General features: G+C 48.2%; 1 protein-coding gene across 1 annotated transcript; it reads left to right on the top strand.

Annotated features, from left to right (window-relative positions):
• The first annotated feature begins 3,287 nt into the window (after positions 1 to 3,287).
• On the top strand, positions 3,288 to 7,944 carry LOC143274631 (uncharacterized). Its single transcript, XM_076578502.1, has 3 exons — positions 3,288 to 3,569; positions 3,771 to 6,214; positions 6,324 to 7,944. The coding sequence occupies exons 1-3, from the start codon at positions 3,288 to 3,290 to the stop codon at positions 7,942 to 7,944; spliced, it is 4,347 nt and encodes a 1,448-aa protein (XP_076434617.1).
• The last annotated feature ends 10,870 nt before the right edge of the window (positions 7,945 to 18,814 follow it).

Genomic DNA, 18,814 nt, shown 5'->3' on the forward strand with positions numbered 1-18,814 from the left:
CTTTCAATCTGAGGGTCCCGGGTTCGAATCTCGGTGAAGGCGGCTGGTGGGTAAAGGGTGGAGATTTTTCCGATCTCCCAGGCCAACATATGTGCAGACCTGCTAGAGCCTGAACCCCCTTCGTATGTATACGCACGCAGAAGATCAAATACGCACGTTATAGATCCTGTAATCCATGTCAGCGTTCGGTGGGTTATGGAAACAAGAATATACCCAGCATGCACACCCCATAAAACGGAGTATGGCGGCCTACACGGCAGGGTAAATAAACAAAACGGTCATACACGTAAAATGTTACATGTCTGTGTGAGTGTGTATGTGTGCGTGCCTGAAATATGATTGAATGACACAGGAAACGAATGATGAGCCCCTAGTGGCAGCCGTCAGCCGGCTCTACCCAAGTATGACCCCGTGTTTGTAAAGCGCTTGAAGCTTGGTCTCCGACCGAGGATAGGCGCTATATAAGTACCCATATCAATCAATCAGTCAGTCAAAATATTCAATGATCGGAGTTCCAGGCCCCCATTTTGGCAAGGCGGTATTGTCCTCGGGAAAGGCATTTCACTCTGATTGTTCTCACTCCGTCCGGGTGTGATTGACTTCCCACCACCTTCCACTGGGTAAGATGAAAGCGGCGGAGGAAGAGGATGGGGCCATGTCCTCTGTTAGCGAGTCCTTGACACAGTGCACATGAATTCATTGAACCTCCAGCAGTAAAATGGCTGTGGGACCTTTAACCCTTAACCTCTTAACTGTCATGCCCCCTAACAAAAGAAAAAAAAACAACAACAACAAAACTCACGGGCATAGTGATGTCACTGATGACATCATCAAAAGAAAGGGAAAATAACTCTGGAAGGCTGAAGATTCACACATTTGATCAAGAGTGGCATGACTCCAGATGACGTATTCCTCAGTTGTTTTTTTAGCTGATTGTTCTGGATATTGATTTATGATTTGATGAAATACCACTTTCTGTTGTTCTTCTCGGCAGTCAAGGGGTTAACATGAAATCACACACACACACACACACACACACACACACACACACACACACAACCACAAACACAAACACAATATATATATTGTGTATATATATATATATAGAGAGAGAGAGAGAGAGAGAGAGAGAGAGAGAGAGACAAAAAAAGAAAAAAAGAAAAACAAACACATCAATCTGTCACATATTCCAAATTTTCGGAACGATCACGTTCCTTCCTCAAGGGATGACACATGATACCAGGGTCACTATATATGTATATATATAGAGAGAGATAGATTGTCGCGTGCGACAGCGTAGCGTTGAAAAAAAAAAAAGAAAGAAGGAATTTGGGTCAACTTGACCCCTCGAATACGTCATGATTTTCGCTGTTTGCTTTGTTTTGTTTTTTCTTGTTCCCTTCTTTCTTTCTTTATTTCTATGCGTGCGTGCACATGTGCGTGTGTACGCGCGAATGAGCGTGTGCTCCTTCCCTCCCTCTAGTCAGCTCAGGCTGATGTTTTCTTTTTCTCGTGCATGCATATCTGCCGGTTGTTTAGCTCAACTACAAGTTTGATAAGGACAATTCATACGGAATCTACCTCGACGGGTCAGATCAACTGGGGAAGAACAGTGTGTTTTGCGGGCTTCGCGCCAACGGCCAAGAGTTTCACTTCGACTTGGCTCTAAACACGAACCTGTTGTCCGACGATTTTGTTGTGGGGTACTGGGGCGGAAATGGAAGCATGCATCGCAGCAAGGAATTGTGGGACCGGAAGAAGAGAGGGACCAACGGTCGTCAACGCCGCACTAGTCACTGTTCCTGCTCCATTCGTTTTGGAGTGAGGGGTTGTTTTTTTTACCGATTCAGTTCGGGTTTGGGGCCTCCAGTGCCACTACATTTCCTGGGTCCATGTCCGACCAGGAGGTCTGGAATTACGTCCTAGTTCCAGGGATTTAATCTCCCGTATTATTTTTTTTCACGAGCTCTTGAGGTGAGTCAGGTTAGAATGGTGAAGAATGCTAGTTTTGTTGTTATTTTTCTATAGACAGGGAGCGACCGTTGACATATATTTCAGGTTTTTGGTGTTGTTGTTATTATTGCATTTTGAGACACATACTTTAATTTCAGTGCAGTGTGCCCCTGCTAATCCTTGTGGATTCTGATTTATGTATATCTGTGTGCACACATTCTGTTATTGTTTTTTGTTTTGTTTTTTACGGTTGTATTAAGGCGTTCAGCTGTACATGTGAGTGTGTGCGAAACCCCTCTGTGTGTCTGCTTTAGCGCATGTACTGTTTTTGTTTTTTTTAATTTTTGCTTGACTCTTGACTCGAGTCTTTTTACAGCTCTGAAGAGTGGTCCGCCGTTGTCCTGGACATCCACATCCCTCCCTGCACCCGTGATACCCTGAGACTGTCACAAGGGTGTCCTCAACGTATACAACAATCGCCGCTTTACACCCCCTGTCTACAGAAAGACTAGAACTCCCAGTGGTCGCCGGCATCGTGCGTTGTTTGTGACAAGGACCTGTGTGTTCGGAACTAATGCGAGTCGTACATGGACGGTGGAGGATGCGTGTGTATGTGTGAGAGCAGTGCATAAGAGGGGTGAGTGTACGTGTTCGAGCGAATGTGATTTACTCATTTATTTTTCCCTCATTCCCACTTATGATGTGGCGATCTGAATTAGCGGGTTAGTAAGTTTGGGGAGTGGAGGGGGGATTAAGGGAAATAGTTAGGCCTCACTGCTGTTTTGGTTGTCAGTATATCCGTTTGAGTGATTGAATAAAGTGTGGTATTGTGTACAAATTCTTGGTGTTGGCTGCATTTAATTGAGCGTGCGAGGATCCGGAGACCCATTTTTTCTTAAATTTTCTTTTATTAGATTGCGCGGGGCCTGTCGGGTTGTAGGTGGGTCCTCAACCTCGACCGGTCACGTGACAATTTTGGGGGGCTCGTCCGGGATCTTCCGCTTCCCGATCGCCGCTCGCAGCTTTCACTAAGTAGTTTGTATTATCCAGGTTATTTATTTATTTATTTATTTTGTAACTGGCAATGTTTTGTTTTTTATTATATGTGGGAAGCTAGAGTGGGAAGTTAACAGTACTTTTTTTTTCCCACTCACTGGGGTTTAGGGTGTCTATTCCACGGGGGGTACCCTGTATCTACACTGACTGCTCCTCATAAACAGTTTTTGAAGAACACAAGGGGTGATAGCTATTCGTAGTGGTAACTCAGCATTTCCGTGTTTAACTTCTTCATAATCCCCTGGTTTTGTTTGTGCATAGTGTCAGGGTCCGTTACGATGGCTTCCAAGTATGTCATGGGAAAAGATCCATCCCAAGGACCGGTTACAAGGTCAGCTGCGGTCTCAGGCAAGAAAGAAGTGGTCGGTGTCGGGGAGGGTTCTCCCTTTTTGAAAACTCTGGGCCCTGGCTCGGGAATTTCTCGGCAGTCCTCTAAGTGGATCAAGGAGATGATGGAGGCACAGTATAACACCCCTCCAGTCACTTCCACCGTGGTTTGGACAAATGTCACCACTCCTGGGGGAGCTTTTACAGGCCCAAGGTTCCCCAGTCCTTCACAGGTACGTTCTCAGATAACTACCTCAGGCACTGGGTACGTCACTGGCACTCCTGGGGTTATGACCTCGCGGGTTTCAGAGTCTAACACGCATGATAATACCTCCATGGTGGGGGGCGACGTTACATCCCTCATTCTGTATTTGGAGAGAAAGGAGGAGATGCGTCGACAAGATGAGGAGAGGAAAGAAGAGATACGTCGACAGGAGGAGGAGAGGAAGGAGGAGATGCGTCGACAGGAGGAGATGGAGCTCCGGCAGTTAGAGCGAGAGAGATTTGAGCTTTTGGCTCAAAGCCTTGCTCAGCGGCCTAGCCGAGAGGAGTCCCCGGCAGCGAGACTGCCCACTTTCGCCCCTCCAAGGCTGACTCTTCCTGAGTTACGCCCAGGCGACGATGTCGACGATTTTTTAGATCATTTCGAAGCAGTCGCTGACTCCTATAACATGGCAGAAGAGACTCGATCGCTTTACTTGATTAGTTCCTTGACAGGAAAGGCCCGGGAGGCATTTAACAACTTACCTCCGGAGAGTTCTTATACTGATCTGAAAGCGGCGCTTCGCCGTCAGTTCAGGATATCCCCTGAAGCTTACCGTAAAAAGTTTAGGGAGATACGCAAAGCCGGAAGTGAGTCTTTCATCCAGTTTGGGATTCGTCTTAAGCGCACGCTCGAGCACTGGGAAACCATGTCCGGAATGGCACTGAGGGACTTGATTCTCATTGAGCAGCTTCTCAGCACTGTGACAGACGACCTGGCTGTGTGTATCAGGGATGAAGGCCTTAGAACGTTCCAGGAAGTCATAGAGAGGGCCGGACGCTTTGCGGAAGCTAGAAGGGGAATCAGGGTCTTCAAGACCAGTGCAGGTTCTCTAGGTGGGGGACTCAAGTCTTCGCCCATGCCGAAGCGTGGGAACCTAAGCTATTCTCAGCATCCGTTGGCTGAACAATCACCGCATTCAGTTGTTCCGCCTCGTGGCAGCATGGCGTCTGCCCCTAAGTCGGCCACTGCACCGGGTAAGGGGGGCAATCAGTGTTTTTATTGTGGCGATGGGGGACATTACAAGCGCGACTGTCCAAAGTTAAAGAGAGACCGGAGGCAACAAGCGGCAGTCGGCCACACACACGAGAGTTGCGCTTTAGCAACTGTACCTGTGTTCAGCGCTGAACAACAAGGTGACCAAGGAGGAATGGGGCCTACCTGTTCTGTGTTTCTCAGCCTCGTAGAGGATCGGATAGTCGATTCTATTCGAGACTCTGGCGCTACATGCACTTTCGTTGACGAGAGTGTGGTACCTCCTGACGCCGAGAAAGGAGGAACGTGTCAGGTGACTGGAGTTGAAAAGTCCTTCAACGCTGTCCGTCCTTATGTTAAGGTACAGGTTGCTACACCGTACTTTAAAGGAGCTGTGTGGGCTGTGGCACTCCGGAATCCTGCATATACACTGCTCATTGGTAACAACGTGCTTTTCGCAGACGGTACACGACAGGGGGTGTCGACACAGCTACCCAGGGAGGTGCTGGCAGCAGTAACCACACGAGCGATGGCAAGGGATCAGGCGCCCGTCTTACAGCCTACTCAGGGACCGGTGACAGACGCAGTAGCTCTCCACACGGATAGGGAGACCGTCCGTCGTCTTCAGGCCAGAGACCCCACCCTGCAGCAACTGAGACAAGCGACAACGCCCAATATCAACACAGAACGGGAGGGGAAGGCATCTTACACAATGCATGACGGTCTCTTGTTCCGTGTGTTCCACAAGAACGGGGAGCACCTCAAGCAACTGGTGGTACCTCTGGGCCTCAGATGCACTGTTCTCTCCCTAGGGCATGACATACCCATGGCGGGGCATTTGGGAGTTCGGCGGACACAAGAACGAGTGTGGCAACACTTCTACTGGCCTGGCATGTGCAAGGATGTCCGCCAGTACTGTCGGTCGTGTGACGTCTGTCAGCGTACTTCTCCGTGTGGTAAGAACCAGCGTGTGCCGTTAGGTACTGTCCCTCTTGTGTCAGAACCCTTCCAGAAAGTGGGAGTGGACCTCGTAGGTCCAATCACTCCAGCCTCTGCGCGGGGCAATCGTTACATTCTGGTGGTCGTTGATTACGCCACACGTTACCCAGAAGCCGTTGCGTTGAAGGGAATCGATTCTGTCACAGTTGCAGACGCACTGTGGCAAATGTGGACCCGAGTGGGAGTACCCTCGGAGGTACTCACAGACAGAGGTACCCAGTTCACAAGTGACGTGATGGCTCAGGTAAACCGGTTGTTGGGGATCCATGGCAGAACTACGACTCCGTACCATGCACAGGCAAACGGTCTTGTCGAGCGTTTCAACGCCACCCTGAAGAAAATGATCCAACGCCTCTGTATTGAGCAGCCCAGGGATTGGGATCTGTTCATTCCGGCCGTCCTGTTTGCGTTCAGGGAAGTGCCACAGGAGTCCCTGCGGTTTTCTCCCTTTGAGCTTCTGTATGGCCGCACGGTCAGGGGGCCCATGGCTCTTTTGCACCAGCTGTGGACCAAGGAAGCGTCATCGCCTCCAGAAACCCTCACGGAGGTAGAGTACGTGGTGGATCTGCGCAATCGGCTGGAAGAGACCTGCAGGCTGGCACGAGAGAACCTGCAGCAAGCAGCCACCAAGTACAAGCGACAGTATGATAAAAAAAGCCCGTGAGCGATGGTTCGAGGTAGGAGACGAAGTCTTGCTGCTCTTACCAGAGAAAAAGAACAAGCTCCAAATTGCTTGGCAGGGCCCCTACAGGGTGATAGAGCGGGTGGGCGACTGGGATTACCGTATTGCGGTCAAAGGAACCCCACGACTCTATCATGCCAATCTACTGAAGCGGTACACCCGGAGAGAGGAGTGTTCCGCAGCTGTAGCCCCAGTGGTCATAGAAGAAACAGAAGATGACCACGCAGGCTCTTTCAGCTCACAGAGGATTCCACTTCTACACCTGCAAGCAGAAGAGACATGGAAAGATGTCTCTGTCCACACAAACCTCACTTCTTCACAGCAGCGGGAAATCATGGATATCTGTCAGAGTGCTAGTAGCGTTCTCACCGACCTTCCCCTCAGGTGCACCGTGGGTGAGTGTGAGCTGGTTCTGGAGGACATTACACCAGTACGAGTCCGCCAGTACCCACTGCCCCACTCACAGTATGACGTGATCAGAGAGGAGGTCCAATCCATGCTGAAGATGGGAGTGATCGAGCCTGCCACGTCACCTTACTCTGCACCCATCGTATTAGTCAAAAAGAAAGACGGGAAGGTTCGCTTCTGTGTGGACTTTCGCCGTCTCAACCGGATACTACGCTTTGATGCAGAACCGTTGCCCAATGTCAACCAGATTTTTGCAAAGCTGAGCCATGCCAAGTACTTTTCTAAACTCGACTTAGCTAAAGGGTATTGGCAGATACCCATGAAAGAGAGTGACCGACCCAAGACCGCATTCACGACGCCACAGGGTCAGTTTCAGTGGCTGGTGATGCCGTTCGGGCTGAAAACGGCCGGTGCGATTTTTAGTCGCATCATGCGAAGAGTTCTGGGACCACTGCAGTTAGATGATGCCCATAACTTTATGGATGATCTGCTGCTGGCCACCGGTACTTGGGATCGTCACACCGAAGTTCTGCAGCAGATACTCTGCCGCCTACAGGAGGTACAGCTGTCGGCGAGACCTACTAAGTGCCAGCATGGCTGTCCGGAAATCAGCTTTCTTGGACACCACCTCCAGGGTGGTCAGCTGCACCCAGAACAGGACAAGGTAGCAAAAATCCGGGAAGCACACCCTCCTGCCACAAAGAAGGAGCTGCGTGCCTTCCTTGGACTGGCTGGCTATTACAGGCGTTTCGTGCCTAAGTTTTCAGAAACAGCCCTACCTCTGACCAACAAGACCAAGGGCAGTGAGCCCAACAAAGTTCTGTGGTCGGATGAGTGCCAGAAAGCCTTTGACAAGTTAAAAGAAGCACTCATCAACCCCCCAGTGCTGGTCCTTCCCGACCCTAGCAAAACATTTGTGCTACGGACAGACGCCTCAGGGTTGGGCCTTGGGGCCGTACTTCTTCAGGATCACGGTGAAGGACTACAACCCATAGCTTTCGCCAGCAAGAAGCTCAGTGGAGCTGAACAGCGGTACCACACCATAGAGCAGGAGGCACTGGCAGTGGTTTGGGGTATACGGAAGTTCTATCCCTACCTGTACGGAAGGCATTTTGTGCTTGAGAGCGACCATCATCCTCTCAAGTATCTGCACCGTATCCGTCCCGTCAGTCGACGTCTCATGGGATGGGCTGTGGAGCTCCAGTCTCACAGCTTCACCTTCAGACACATCAAGGGTGTCGACAACCTGGGGGCAGACTACCTGAGTAGGACTGGGCAGTAACTGGAGGTTTGACTCATGCTGAGTCGCTGCACCGGGGTTGACCGGTGTGTTGGCCCTGTCCCACTGTTTCTCCATGCGATGCAGATTTAGCCCTAGCGGATGGTTGGAACGCTTGATCCGCTGGTCTGTTGAGCGGGGACGGTGCACAGCGTTTACCATTTCTTGTGTTTTGTTTCACATAATTATTTTACAATTCAAGTAATTGACGAAGCATGTCAACCGTGCATGGCTGTAAGTGTGAATCTCAGATTTGAGATCGACACTTTTAAGGAGGGGGGAAACTGTCGCGTGCGACAGTGTAGCGTTGAAAAAAAAAAAAAAAAGAAAGAAGGAATTTGGGTCAACTTGACCCCTCGAATACGTCATGATTTTCGCTGTTTGCTTTGTTTTGTTTTTTCTTGTTCCCTTCTTTCTTTCTTTATTTCTATGCGTGCGTGCACATGTGCGTGTGTACGCGCGAATGAGCGTGTGCTCCTTCCCTCCCTCTAGTCAGCTCAGGTTGATGTTTTCTTTTTCTCGTGCATGCATATCTGCCGGTTGTTTAGCTCAACTACAAGTTTGATGAGGACAATTCATACGGAATCTACCTCGACGGGTCAGATCAACTGGGGAAGAGCAGTGTGTTTTGCGGGCTTCGCGCCAACGGCCAAGAGTTTCACTTCGACTTGGCTCTAAACACGAACCTGTTGTCCGACGATTTTGTTGTGGGGTACTGGGGCGGAAATGGAAGCATGCATCGCAGCAAGGAATTGTGGGACCGGAAGAAGAGAGGGACCAACGGTCGTCAACGCCGCACTAGTCACTGTTCCTGCTCCATTCGTTTTGGAGTGAGGGGTTGTTTTTTTTACCGATTCAGTTCGGGTTTGGGGCCTCCAGTGCCACTTCATTTCCTGGGTCCATGTCCGACCAGGAGGTCTGGAATTACGTCCTAGTTCCAGGGATTTAATCTCCCGTATTATTTTTTTTCACGAGCTCTTGAGGTGAGTCAGGTTAGAATGGTGAAGAATGCTAGTTTTGTTATTTTTCTATAGACAGGGAGCGACCGTTGACATATATTTCAGGTTTTTGGTGTTGTTGTTATTATTGCATTTTGAGACACATACTTTAATTTCAGTGCAGTGTGCCCCTGCTAATCCTTGTGGTTTCTGATTTATGTATATCTGTGTGCACACATTCTGTTATTGTTTTTTGTTTTGTTTTTTACGGTTGTATTAAGGCGTTCAGCTGTACATGTGAGTGTGTGCGAAACCCCTCTGTGTGTCTGCTTTAGCGCATGTACTGTTTTTTGTTTTTTTTTGTTTTTGCTTGACTCTTGACTCGAGTCTTTTTACAGCTCTGAAGAGTGGTCCGCCGTTGTCCTGGACATCCACATCCCTCCCTGCACCCGTGATACCCTGAGACTGTCACAAGGGTGTCCCCAACGTATACAACAATCGCCACTTTACACCCCCTGTCTACAGAAAGACTAGAACTCCCAGTGGTCGCCGGCATCGTGCGTTGTTTGTGACAAGGACCTGTGTGTTCGGAACTAATGCGAGTCGTACATGGACGGTAGAGGATGCGTGTGTATGTGTGAGAGCAGTGCATAAGAGGGGTGAGTGTACGTGTTCGAGCGAATGTGATTTACTCATTTATTTTTCCCTCATTCCCACTTATGATGTGGCGATCTGAATTAGCGGGTTAGTAAGTTTGGGGAGTGGAGGGGGGATTAAGGGAAATAGTTAGGCCTCACTGCTGTTTTGGTTGTCAGTATATCCGTGTGAGTGATTGAATAAAGTGTGGTATTGTGTACAAATTCTTGGTGTTGGCTGCATTTAATTGAGCGTGCGAGGATCCGGAGACCCATTTTTTCTTAAATTTTCTTTTATTAGATTGCGCGGGGCCTGTCGGGTTGTAGGTGGGTCCTCAACCTCGACCGGTCACGTGACATAGATGTATAGATAGATAGATAGATAGATAGATGTACATGTGTCACGTGTATTGATAAAACGAATGTATCACACACACAAATCTTCGGACTCAAAGGAAGAAGTAGCCAACTTGTCATACACAAGGGAAAGTCCTTTCCGTTTTCTGCTCTGATTCTGTGCTTATCTGATGTCTGTCTGACCGTCTGTCTGTCATTCTGTCTCTTTGACTGTGTTTATTTCTGTCTGTCTGTCTATGCTACTCTCTCTCCCTCTCCCTCTGTGTCTGTCTGTCTCCCTATAGACCCTGCTTCAGGGCGGGGACTGGATGTAAAAAAGTGCGCCAGTGCTTATCTATTATCTTCGAAAATAAATTATTTTGTCTTGTCTCTCTCTCTCTCTCTCTCTCTCTCTCTCTCTCTCTCTCTCTCTCTCTCTCTCTCTCTCTCTCTCTCTCTCTTTCTCTCTCTCTGTGTAGACCCTGTAGACCCTGTTTCAGGGCGGGGACTGGATGTAAAAAGGCGCGCCAGTGCTTATCTATAATCTTCGAAAATAAAGAATCTTGTCTTGACTTGTCTTGTGTTGCTTTGTCTAGTTTCTCTTCTGTGTTTGTCTTTGTATCTCAGTCAGTCTGTCTGTCTGTCTGTCTGTCTGTCTGTCCATCTCCCATCTCCATCAAAGTTAACGTCACTATCATTCTTTATCACCTGCCGGTAGTGTGTGTAGCTATGTGACTAAGCAGAGACCTCTCCCTCCTTGCGACCCCCCCCCTCCCCCCACAATACACATTCCTCAACCTGTCCCGCCATTCAGATTGAGTGACAGAAGAATGAGCGAGGAGAAGAAGGAGAAGACAGAGGAGGGGGAATAGAAGAAGGAGAAGACAGAGGAGGGGGGAATAGAAGAAGGAGAAGGAGGAGAAGACAGAGGAGGGGGGAATAGAAGAAGGAGAAGGAGGAGAAGACAGAGGAGGGGGGAATAGAACAAGGAGAAGACAGAGGAGGGGGAAACAGAAGGAGGAGAAGACAGAGGAGGGGGGAATAGAAGAAGGAGAAGACAGAGGAGGGGGGAATAGAAGAAGGAGAAGGAGGAGAAGACAGAGGAGGGGGGAATAGAAGAAGGAGAAGGAGGAGAAGACAGAGGAGGGGGGAATAGAACAAGAAGACAGAGGAGGGGGGAATAGAAGAAGGAGAAGACAGAGTAGGGGGGAATAGAAGAAGGAGAAGGAGGAGAAGACAGAGGAGGGGGGAATAGAAGAAGGAGAAGACAGAGGAGGGGGGAATAGAAGAAGGAGAAGGAGGAGAAGACAGAGGAGGGGGGAATAGAAGAAGGAGAAGACAGAGGAGGGGGGAATAGAAGAAGGAGAAGGAGGAGAAGACAGAGGAGGGGGGAATAGAAGAAGGAGAAGACAGAGGAGGGGGGAATAGAAGAAGGAGAAGGAGGAGAAGACAGAGGAGGGGGGAATAGAAGAAGGAGAAGACAGAGGAGGGGGAATAGAAGAAGGAGAAGACAGAGTAGGGGGGAATAGAAGAAGGAGAAGGAGGAGAAGACAGAGTAGGGGGGAATAGAAGAAGTAGGAGGAGGAGAAGACAGAGGAGGGGGGAATAGAAGAAGGAGAAGGAGGAGAAGACAGAGTAGGGGGGAATAGAAGAAGGAGAAGGAGGAGAAGACAGAGGAGGGGGGAATAGAAGAAGGAGAAGACAGAGGAGGGGGCAATAGAAGGAGGAGAAGACAGAGTAGGGGGGAATAGAAGAAGGAGAAGGAGGAGAAGACAGAGGAGGGGGGAATAGAAGAAGGAGAAGACAGAGTAGGGGGGAATAGAAGAAGGAGAAGACAGAGGAGGGGGGAATAGAAGAAGGAGAAGACAGAGGAGGGGGGAATAGAAGAAGGAGAAGACAGAGTAGGGGGGAATAGAAGAAGGAGAAGACAGAGGAGGGGGGAATAGAAGAAGGAGAAGACAGAGGAGGGGGGAATAGAAGAAGGAGAAGACAGAGTAGGGGGGAATAGAAGAAGGAGAAGGAGGAGAAGACAGAGGAGGGGGGAATAGAAGAAGGAGAAGACAGAGTAGGGGGGAATAGAAGAAGGAGAAGGAGGAGAAGACAGAGGAGGGGGGAATAGAAGAAGGAGAAGACAGAGTAGGGGGGAATAGAAGAAGGAGAAGGAGGAGAAGACAGAGGAGGGGGAAACAGAAGGAGGAGAAGACAGAGGAGGGGGAATAGAAGAAGGAGAAGGAGGAGAAGACAGAGTAGGGGGGAATAGAAGAAGGAGAAGGAGGAGAAGACAGAGGAAGGGGGAATAGAAGAAGGAGAAGACAGAGTAGGGGGAAACAGAAGAAGGAGAAGGAGGAGAAGACAGAGGAGGGGGGAATAGAAGAAGGAGAAGGAGGAGAAGACAGAGGAGGGGGAATAGAAGAAGGATAAGACAGAGGAGGGGGAAACAGAAGAAGGAGAAGGAGGAGAAGACAGAGGAGGGGGGAATAGAAGAAGGAGAAGACAGAGGAGGGGGGAATAGAAGGAGAAGAAGACAGAGGAGGGGGGAATAGAAGAAGGAGAAGACAGAGGAGGGGGAAACAGAAGAAGGAGAAGGAGGAGAAGACAGAGGAGGGGGGAATAGAAGAAGGAGAAGGAAGAGAAGACAGAGGAGGGGGAATAGAAGAAGGAGAAGACAGAGGAGGGGGAATAGAAGAAGGAGAAGACAGAGTAGGGGGAATAGAAGAAGGAGAAGGAGGAGAAGACAGAGGAGGGGGAATAGAAGAAGGAGAAGGAGGAGAAGACAGAGGAGGGGGAATAGAAGAAGGAGAAGGAGGGGAAGACAGAGGAGGGGGAATAGAAGAAGGAGGAGGAGGAGAAGACAGAGTAGGGGGGAATAGAAGAAGGAGGAGGAGGAGAAGACAGAGTAGGGGGGAATAGAAGAAGAAGGAGGAGGAGAAGACAGAGGAGGGGGAATAGAAGAAGTAGAAGACAGAGTAGGGGGAATAGAAGAATGAGAAGGAGGAGAAGACAGAGGAGGGGGAATAGAAGAAGGAGAAGACAGAGTAGGGGGAAATAGAAGAAGGAGAAGGAGGAGAAGACAGAGGAGGGGGGAATAGAAGAAGGAGAAGGAGGAGAAGACAGAGGAGGGGGAATAGAAGAAGGAGAAGGAGGAGAAGACAGAGTAGGGGGGAATAGAAGAAGGAGAAGGAGGAGAAGACAGAGGAGGGGGAATAGAAGAAGGAGAAGGAGAAGACAGAGGAGGGGGAATAGAAGAAGGAGAAGGAGGAGAAGACAGAGGAGGGGGAAACAGAAGGAGAAGACAGAGTAGGGGGGAATAGAAGAAGGAGAAGGAGGAGAAGACAGAGGAGGGGGAATAGAAGAAGGAGAAGGAGGAGAAGACAGAGGAGGGGGAAACAGAAGAAGGAGAAGACAGAGTAGGGGGGAATAGAAGAAGGAGAAGGAGGAGAAGACAGAGGAGGGGGGAATAGAAGAAGGAGAAGACAGAGTAGGGGGGAATAGAAGAAGGAGAAGGAGGAGAAGACAGAGGAGGGGGAATAGAAGAAGGAGAAGGAGGAGAAGACAGAGGAGGGGGAATAGAAGAAGGAGAAGGAGGAGAAGACAGAGGAGGAGGAAACAGAAGAAGGAGAAGACAGAGTAGGGGGGAATAGAAGAAGGAGAAGGAGGAGAAGACAGAGGAGGGGGGAATAGAAGAAGGAGAAGACAGAGTAGGGGGGAATAGAAGAAGGAGAAGGAGGAGAAGACAGAGTAGGGGGGAATAGAAGAAGGAGGAGGAGGAGAAGACAGAGGAGGGGGGAATAGAAGAAGGAGAAGGAGGAGAAGACAGAGTAGGGGGGAATAGAAGAAGGAGAAGGAGGAGAAGACAGAGGAGGGGGGAATAGAAGAAGGAGAAGACAGAGGAGGGGGGAATAGAAGGAGGAGAAGACAGAGTAGGGGGGAATAGAAGAAGGAGAAGGAGGAGAAGACAGAGGAGGGGGGAATAGAAGGAGAAGACAGAGGAGGGGGGAATAGAAGAAGGAGAAGACAGAGTAGGGGGGAATAGAAGAAGGAGAAGACAGAGGAGGGGGGAATAGAAGAAGGAGAAGACAGAGGAGGGGGGAATAGAAGAAGGAGAAGACAGAGTAGGGGGGAATAGAAGAAGGAGAAGACAGAGGAGGGGGGAATAGAAGAAGGAGAAGACAGAGGAGGGGGGAATATAGAAGAAGGAGAAGGAGGAGAAGACAGAGGAGGGGGGAATAGAAGAAGGAGAAGACAGAGTAGGGGGGAATAGAAGAAGGAGAAGGAGGAGAAGACAGAGGAGGGGGGAATAGAAGAAGGAGAAGACAGAGTAGGGGGGAATAGAAGAAGGAGAAGGAGGAGAAGACAGAGGAGGGGGAAACAGAAGGAGGAGAAGACAGAGGAGGGGGAATAGAAGAAGGAGAAGGAGGAGAAGACAGAGTAGGGGGGAATAGAAGAAGGAGAAGGAGGAGAAGACAGAGGAAGGGGGAATAGAAGAAGGAGAAGACAGAGTAGGGGGAAACAGAAGAAGGAGAAGGAGGAGAAGACAGAGGAGGGGGGAATAGAAGAAGGAGAAGGAGGAGAAGACAGAGGAGGGGGAATAGAAGAAGGATAAGACAGAGGAGGGGGAAACAGAAGAAGGAGAAGGAGGAGAAGACAGAGGAGGGGGGAATAGAAGAAGGAGAAGACAGAGGAGGGGGGAATAGAAGGAGGAGAAGACAGAGGAGGGGGGAATAGAAGAAGGAGAAGACAGAGGAGGGGGAAACAGAAGAAGGAGAAGGAGGAGAAGACAGAGGAGGGGGGAATAGAAGAAGGAGAAGGAAGAGAAGACAGAGGAGGGGGAATAGAAGAAGGAGAAGACAGAGGTGGGGGAATAGAAGAAGGAGAAGACAGAGTAGGGGGAATAGAAGAAGGAGAAGGAGGAGAAGACAGAGGAGGGGGAATAGAAGAAGGAGAAGGAGGAGAAGACAGAGGAGGGGGAATAGAAGAAGGAGAAGGAGGGGAAGACAGAGGAGGGGGAATAGAAGAAGGAGGAGGAGGAGAAGACAGAGTAGGGGGGAATAGAAGAAGGAGGAGGAGGAGAAGACAGAGTAGGGGGGAATAGAAGAAGAAGGAGGAGGAGAAGACAGAGGAGGGGGAATAGAAGAAGTAGAAGACAGAGTAGGGGGAATAGAAGAATGAGAAGGAGGAGAAGACAGAGGAGGGGGAATAGAAGAAGGAGAAGACAGAGTAGGGGGAAATAGAAGAAGGAGAAGGAGGAGAAGACAGAGGAGGGGGGAATAGAAGAAGGAGAAGGAGGAGAAGACAGAGGAGGGGGAATAGAAGAAGGAGAAGGAGGAGAAGACAGAGTAGGGGGGAATAGAAGAAGGAGAAGGAGGAGAAGACAGAGGAGGGGGAATAGAAGAAGGAGAAGGAGAAGACAGAGGAGGGGGAATAGAAGAAGGAGAAGGAGGAGAAGACAGAGGAGGGGGAAACAGAAGGAGAAGACAGAGTAGGGGGGAATAGAAGAAGGAGAAGGAGGAGAAGACAGAGGAGGGGGAATAGAAGAAGGAGAAGGAGGAGAAGACAGAGGAGGGGGAAACAGAAGAAGGAGAAGACAGAGTAGGGGGGAATAGAAGAAGGAGAAGGAGGAGAAGACAGAGGAGGGGGGAATAGAAGAAGGAGAAGACAGAGTAGGGGGGAATAGAAGAAGGAGAAGGAGGAGAAGACAGAGGAGGGGGAATAGAAGAAGGAGAAGGAGGAGAAGACAGAGGAGGGGGAATAGAAGAAGGAGAAGGAGGAGAAGACAGAGGAGGGGGAAACAGAAGAAGGAGAAGACAGAGTAGGGGGGAATAGAAGAAGGAGAAGGAGGAGAAGACAGAGGAGGGGGGAATAGAAGAAGGAGAAGACAGAGTAGGGGGGAATAGAAGAAGGAGAAGGAGGAGAAGACAGAGGAGGGGGAATAGAAGAAGGAGAAGGAGGAGAAGACAGAGGAGGGGGAATAGAAGAAGGAGAAGGAGGAGCCGGAGGAGGAGGAGGGGGAGGGAAGGGGGCAGTCCATAGTGATCAATCTCTGATCAGTATATAAATAAACATGACTTGGGGACGAGCAGTAGTGATACGTCTTCATGATGGCCCAGAGCCCAGATGAAGTGTTGCCCCAGACGACACGAAAAGCAGTGTCGACAATTGGCTGTCCCGCTCATGTTTACATACACAACCAACCACAGAAGGGTTGTTTTTTTTTTTCTTTTCACAGCTCCATAGGAGAAATGCTTTGCAGCTTCTGTCAATGCTAAAGTTCCAGATTCAGTTACTCTGGTTTTGCAATTTGTTGAACTGTCGTTGGGGGAAAAAAACAACCACCAAAAAAAAAAACCCAGTGTTGTGTCTTTCACAACGGAATGAATTGAGAAGAACCGAGAGTTATTCATCCTGGATGTTCCAAGCTCCTCCGAAGTGAGTAGACCCGATCCAGTTTCTTCTTTTCATTGTGGATATACTTTTTTGTGAGTGGTCGCACGCGCGTGTGTTGCCACATTTTCCGACAATTTGTGATTTTCAACAAAGTACGTGGATTTAAGAAATGTACACATGTACGGATTATATATAATTCCGTAACGGTCAAAAGAAGACGTGACAGCATTGTTGAAAGGAGCGAGAGTGAAATGCACCATAGTTTTGTGACATATAGTTACAGATAATCACGGTCATAATTAATGGAATATTGATTTTCAGCTGGACAAGGTCAGTGGAATGATGAGGGAGAGACGGCGCTGGGGCGGGGTGGGCGGGGTGGGGGGGGGGGTGAGAGGGAATGTGTTTCACTATTTCAGAAAAAAAGTACAAGTTAGGATTTTTTTTTTCGTTTCAGTTTGAAACGGTCGCCGCAGTGACCTAACTAGTTCATATGGCACTGACCATCTGCTGAAGAAAGAAAAACAAGGCAAAGTGCTCATCCCAAACGAATTTTAAAAAAACCCACCCAAACAAACAGAAAAGCAAGAAGAAATACAAAGCAATAACAGACACCTGTCACCTGTGCAGTGAGACCCACCGAGTGTGTTGTTGTCTTGAATTGATTTGTGCGTGTTTTCGTCTGTTTTTAATCATTTGAAATTGATTGGTTGATCTAACATACTTTTTTGTTCGTTTTCTTTCTTTGTTTTATTTGGAATTCATTGATTGACATCTTTATTGTTAATTCATCAATTGGCTACTATTTCTCTATTTATTTGTTTATCTATTTATTCATTTATTTATTTATTTATTTATTTATTTATTTATTTATTTATCTATGTTCTTACCTATTTATTTATTCATTTTTTCATTTATCTATTCTTTAAGGTTTTGTTGTTGTTTTTTGGTGAAGTTCTGACACCGTCAGTGTATCACTAAAGTGTTCTGTTTATGCCCACATTGTTTCTGTCTGTTATATTCATATTTACAATTTCAGCTATTTTGACTTCCAATGTATAACCAATTTACTGATCAGAATATAAACAATGAATATAACAACCTCCACCTGAAAACAATAGACTGTCATTGGACATTGGCCGTATCAGTGACGACAGTAGTCATGGTAGAAACCAGGATATGGGGGGTCATGGTGAAAAAGAGGGACCTGGACTGTGTGTGTGGGAGGGGGCGTGGAGGGTGGAGGGTTGCGGGGGAATACCTGTGAATACCTGTGACCAATTTGCAAACCAAATCTAACACGTCACGTTTCGACTTTAAAGTGTCCTTCACACGGCTGGGAATTCAAACCGGAGCTTCCTACTAGACACGCCCCCCGTCCCCTCCCCCATCTCCCTCCGAACCCTCCCTACCCCACCCCCAACTCCCACCCCTCCAGTTGTCACGTTTACATGATACTGTCAAACAATAGGATGTTCTGACATTTGTCTCGTGTGTCTGCCATCCTGTTTTTTATTTCTATTTTTACACTCTGTGTGTGTGTGTGTGTGTGTGTGTGTGTGTGTGTGTGTGTGTGTGTCCGTGGTAAACTTAAACATTGCAGTTTTTCTCGTCAACTACGTGTATGTGCCATATGAACCAAACTGTGGCAGGATTGCAGAAATGAAAAATTATGATAATTCATGTCATGTCCTTCATGATGATAATGTGGTCAGGGTGATAAGGTCAAAGGTCATTATTTAGCAAAATGAATAAAGCTCGACAGAGACGGTATTTTGCATCCTTTTAACAAACCTAACTTTGTTTTGTAACTGGTTGTGTGAACAGCGTGATCCGTACATACAGCAATTCGAAGACAGGGGCTAAAGGTCAAGGTCGCAGCACGGCATGTGACATTGACAGAAAAAAATGTACGTGCAAGAGGGAAAAAAAAACCCAAGCAAACCGGGTCTTGTACACAATCTTCATCACATTTGGTACAATGACAGGTCATTATCAAATCAGAAACTGTATACTGATACAAGGTTGCAGGTCAAAGGTAAAGGTTACAGCATGTCGTACTGGAAAATGTAGTAGTAATATGATAAAAACTGTTTTGCACCCGATTTTCATAAATCAAACACGGTTCCTAATTTCCATTAGTTAAACATGGTACAATGATAATTACGTTTTGGTCAGAACACAAATGCTTTGTCAATTTAGAGGTCAGGAGCCAGTTGCATTGCTTGGACGGAAGGAAGAGCCTAGTATGGTCGTAACCCGCTACTGACTGTGTGTAGTATGGAACTGACCAATGGCGTAGTTCGGTCAACGTTATTCAGTCACGTGTAACTGTCAAAAAGTTAGAACCAAGCAGTGCAACTGGCACCAGATTTCAGGACACAGCTGATCAACGCGTGGGTCCTCCCGCAAACTGATCTGCTTTTCAGATTTGTTGTTGTTGTTGTTGTCGTTGTTGTTGTTGTTGTTGTCGTGATTCTTTTTGTTGATGAAGTGGGAATAGTATGCGAGTCTTGAAGGTTTTGTCTCCCTTCGTTTAAAAAAAAAAAAATTAAAAAAAAAAAAAAAAAAAAATATATA

This window comes from Babylonia areolata, chromosome 29 (genome assembly GCF_041734735.1).
Source record: "Babylonia areolata isolate BAREFJ2019XMU chromosome 29, ASM4173473v1, whole genome shotgun sequence".
Taxonomy (NCBI): domain Eukaryota; kingdom Metazoa; phylum Mollusca; class Gastropoda; order Neogastropoda; family Buccinidae; genus Babylonia; species Babylonia areolata.

Coding starts and splice junctions, on each gene's coding strand:
- LOC143274631 (XM_076578502.1), top strand. CDS start 3,288: ATGGCTTCCAAGTATGTCATGGGAAAAGATCCATCCCAAGGACCGGTT. Junction 3,570..3,770: donor GGTTCCCCAGTCCTTCACAG/GTACGTTCTCAG, acceptor ATACGTCGACAG/GAGGAGGAGAGGAAGGAGGA. Junction 6,215..6,323: donor GCCACCAAGTACAAGCGACA/GTATGATAAAAA, acceptor GGGCCCCTACAG/GGTGATAGAGCGGGTGGGCG.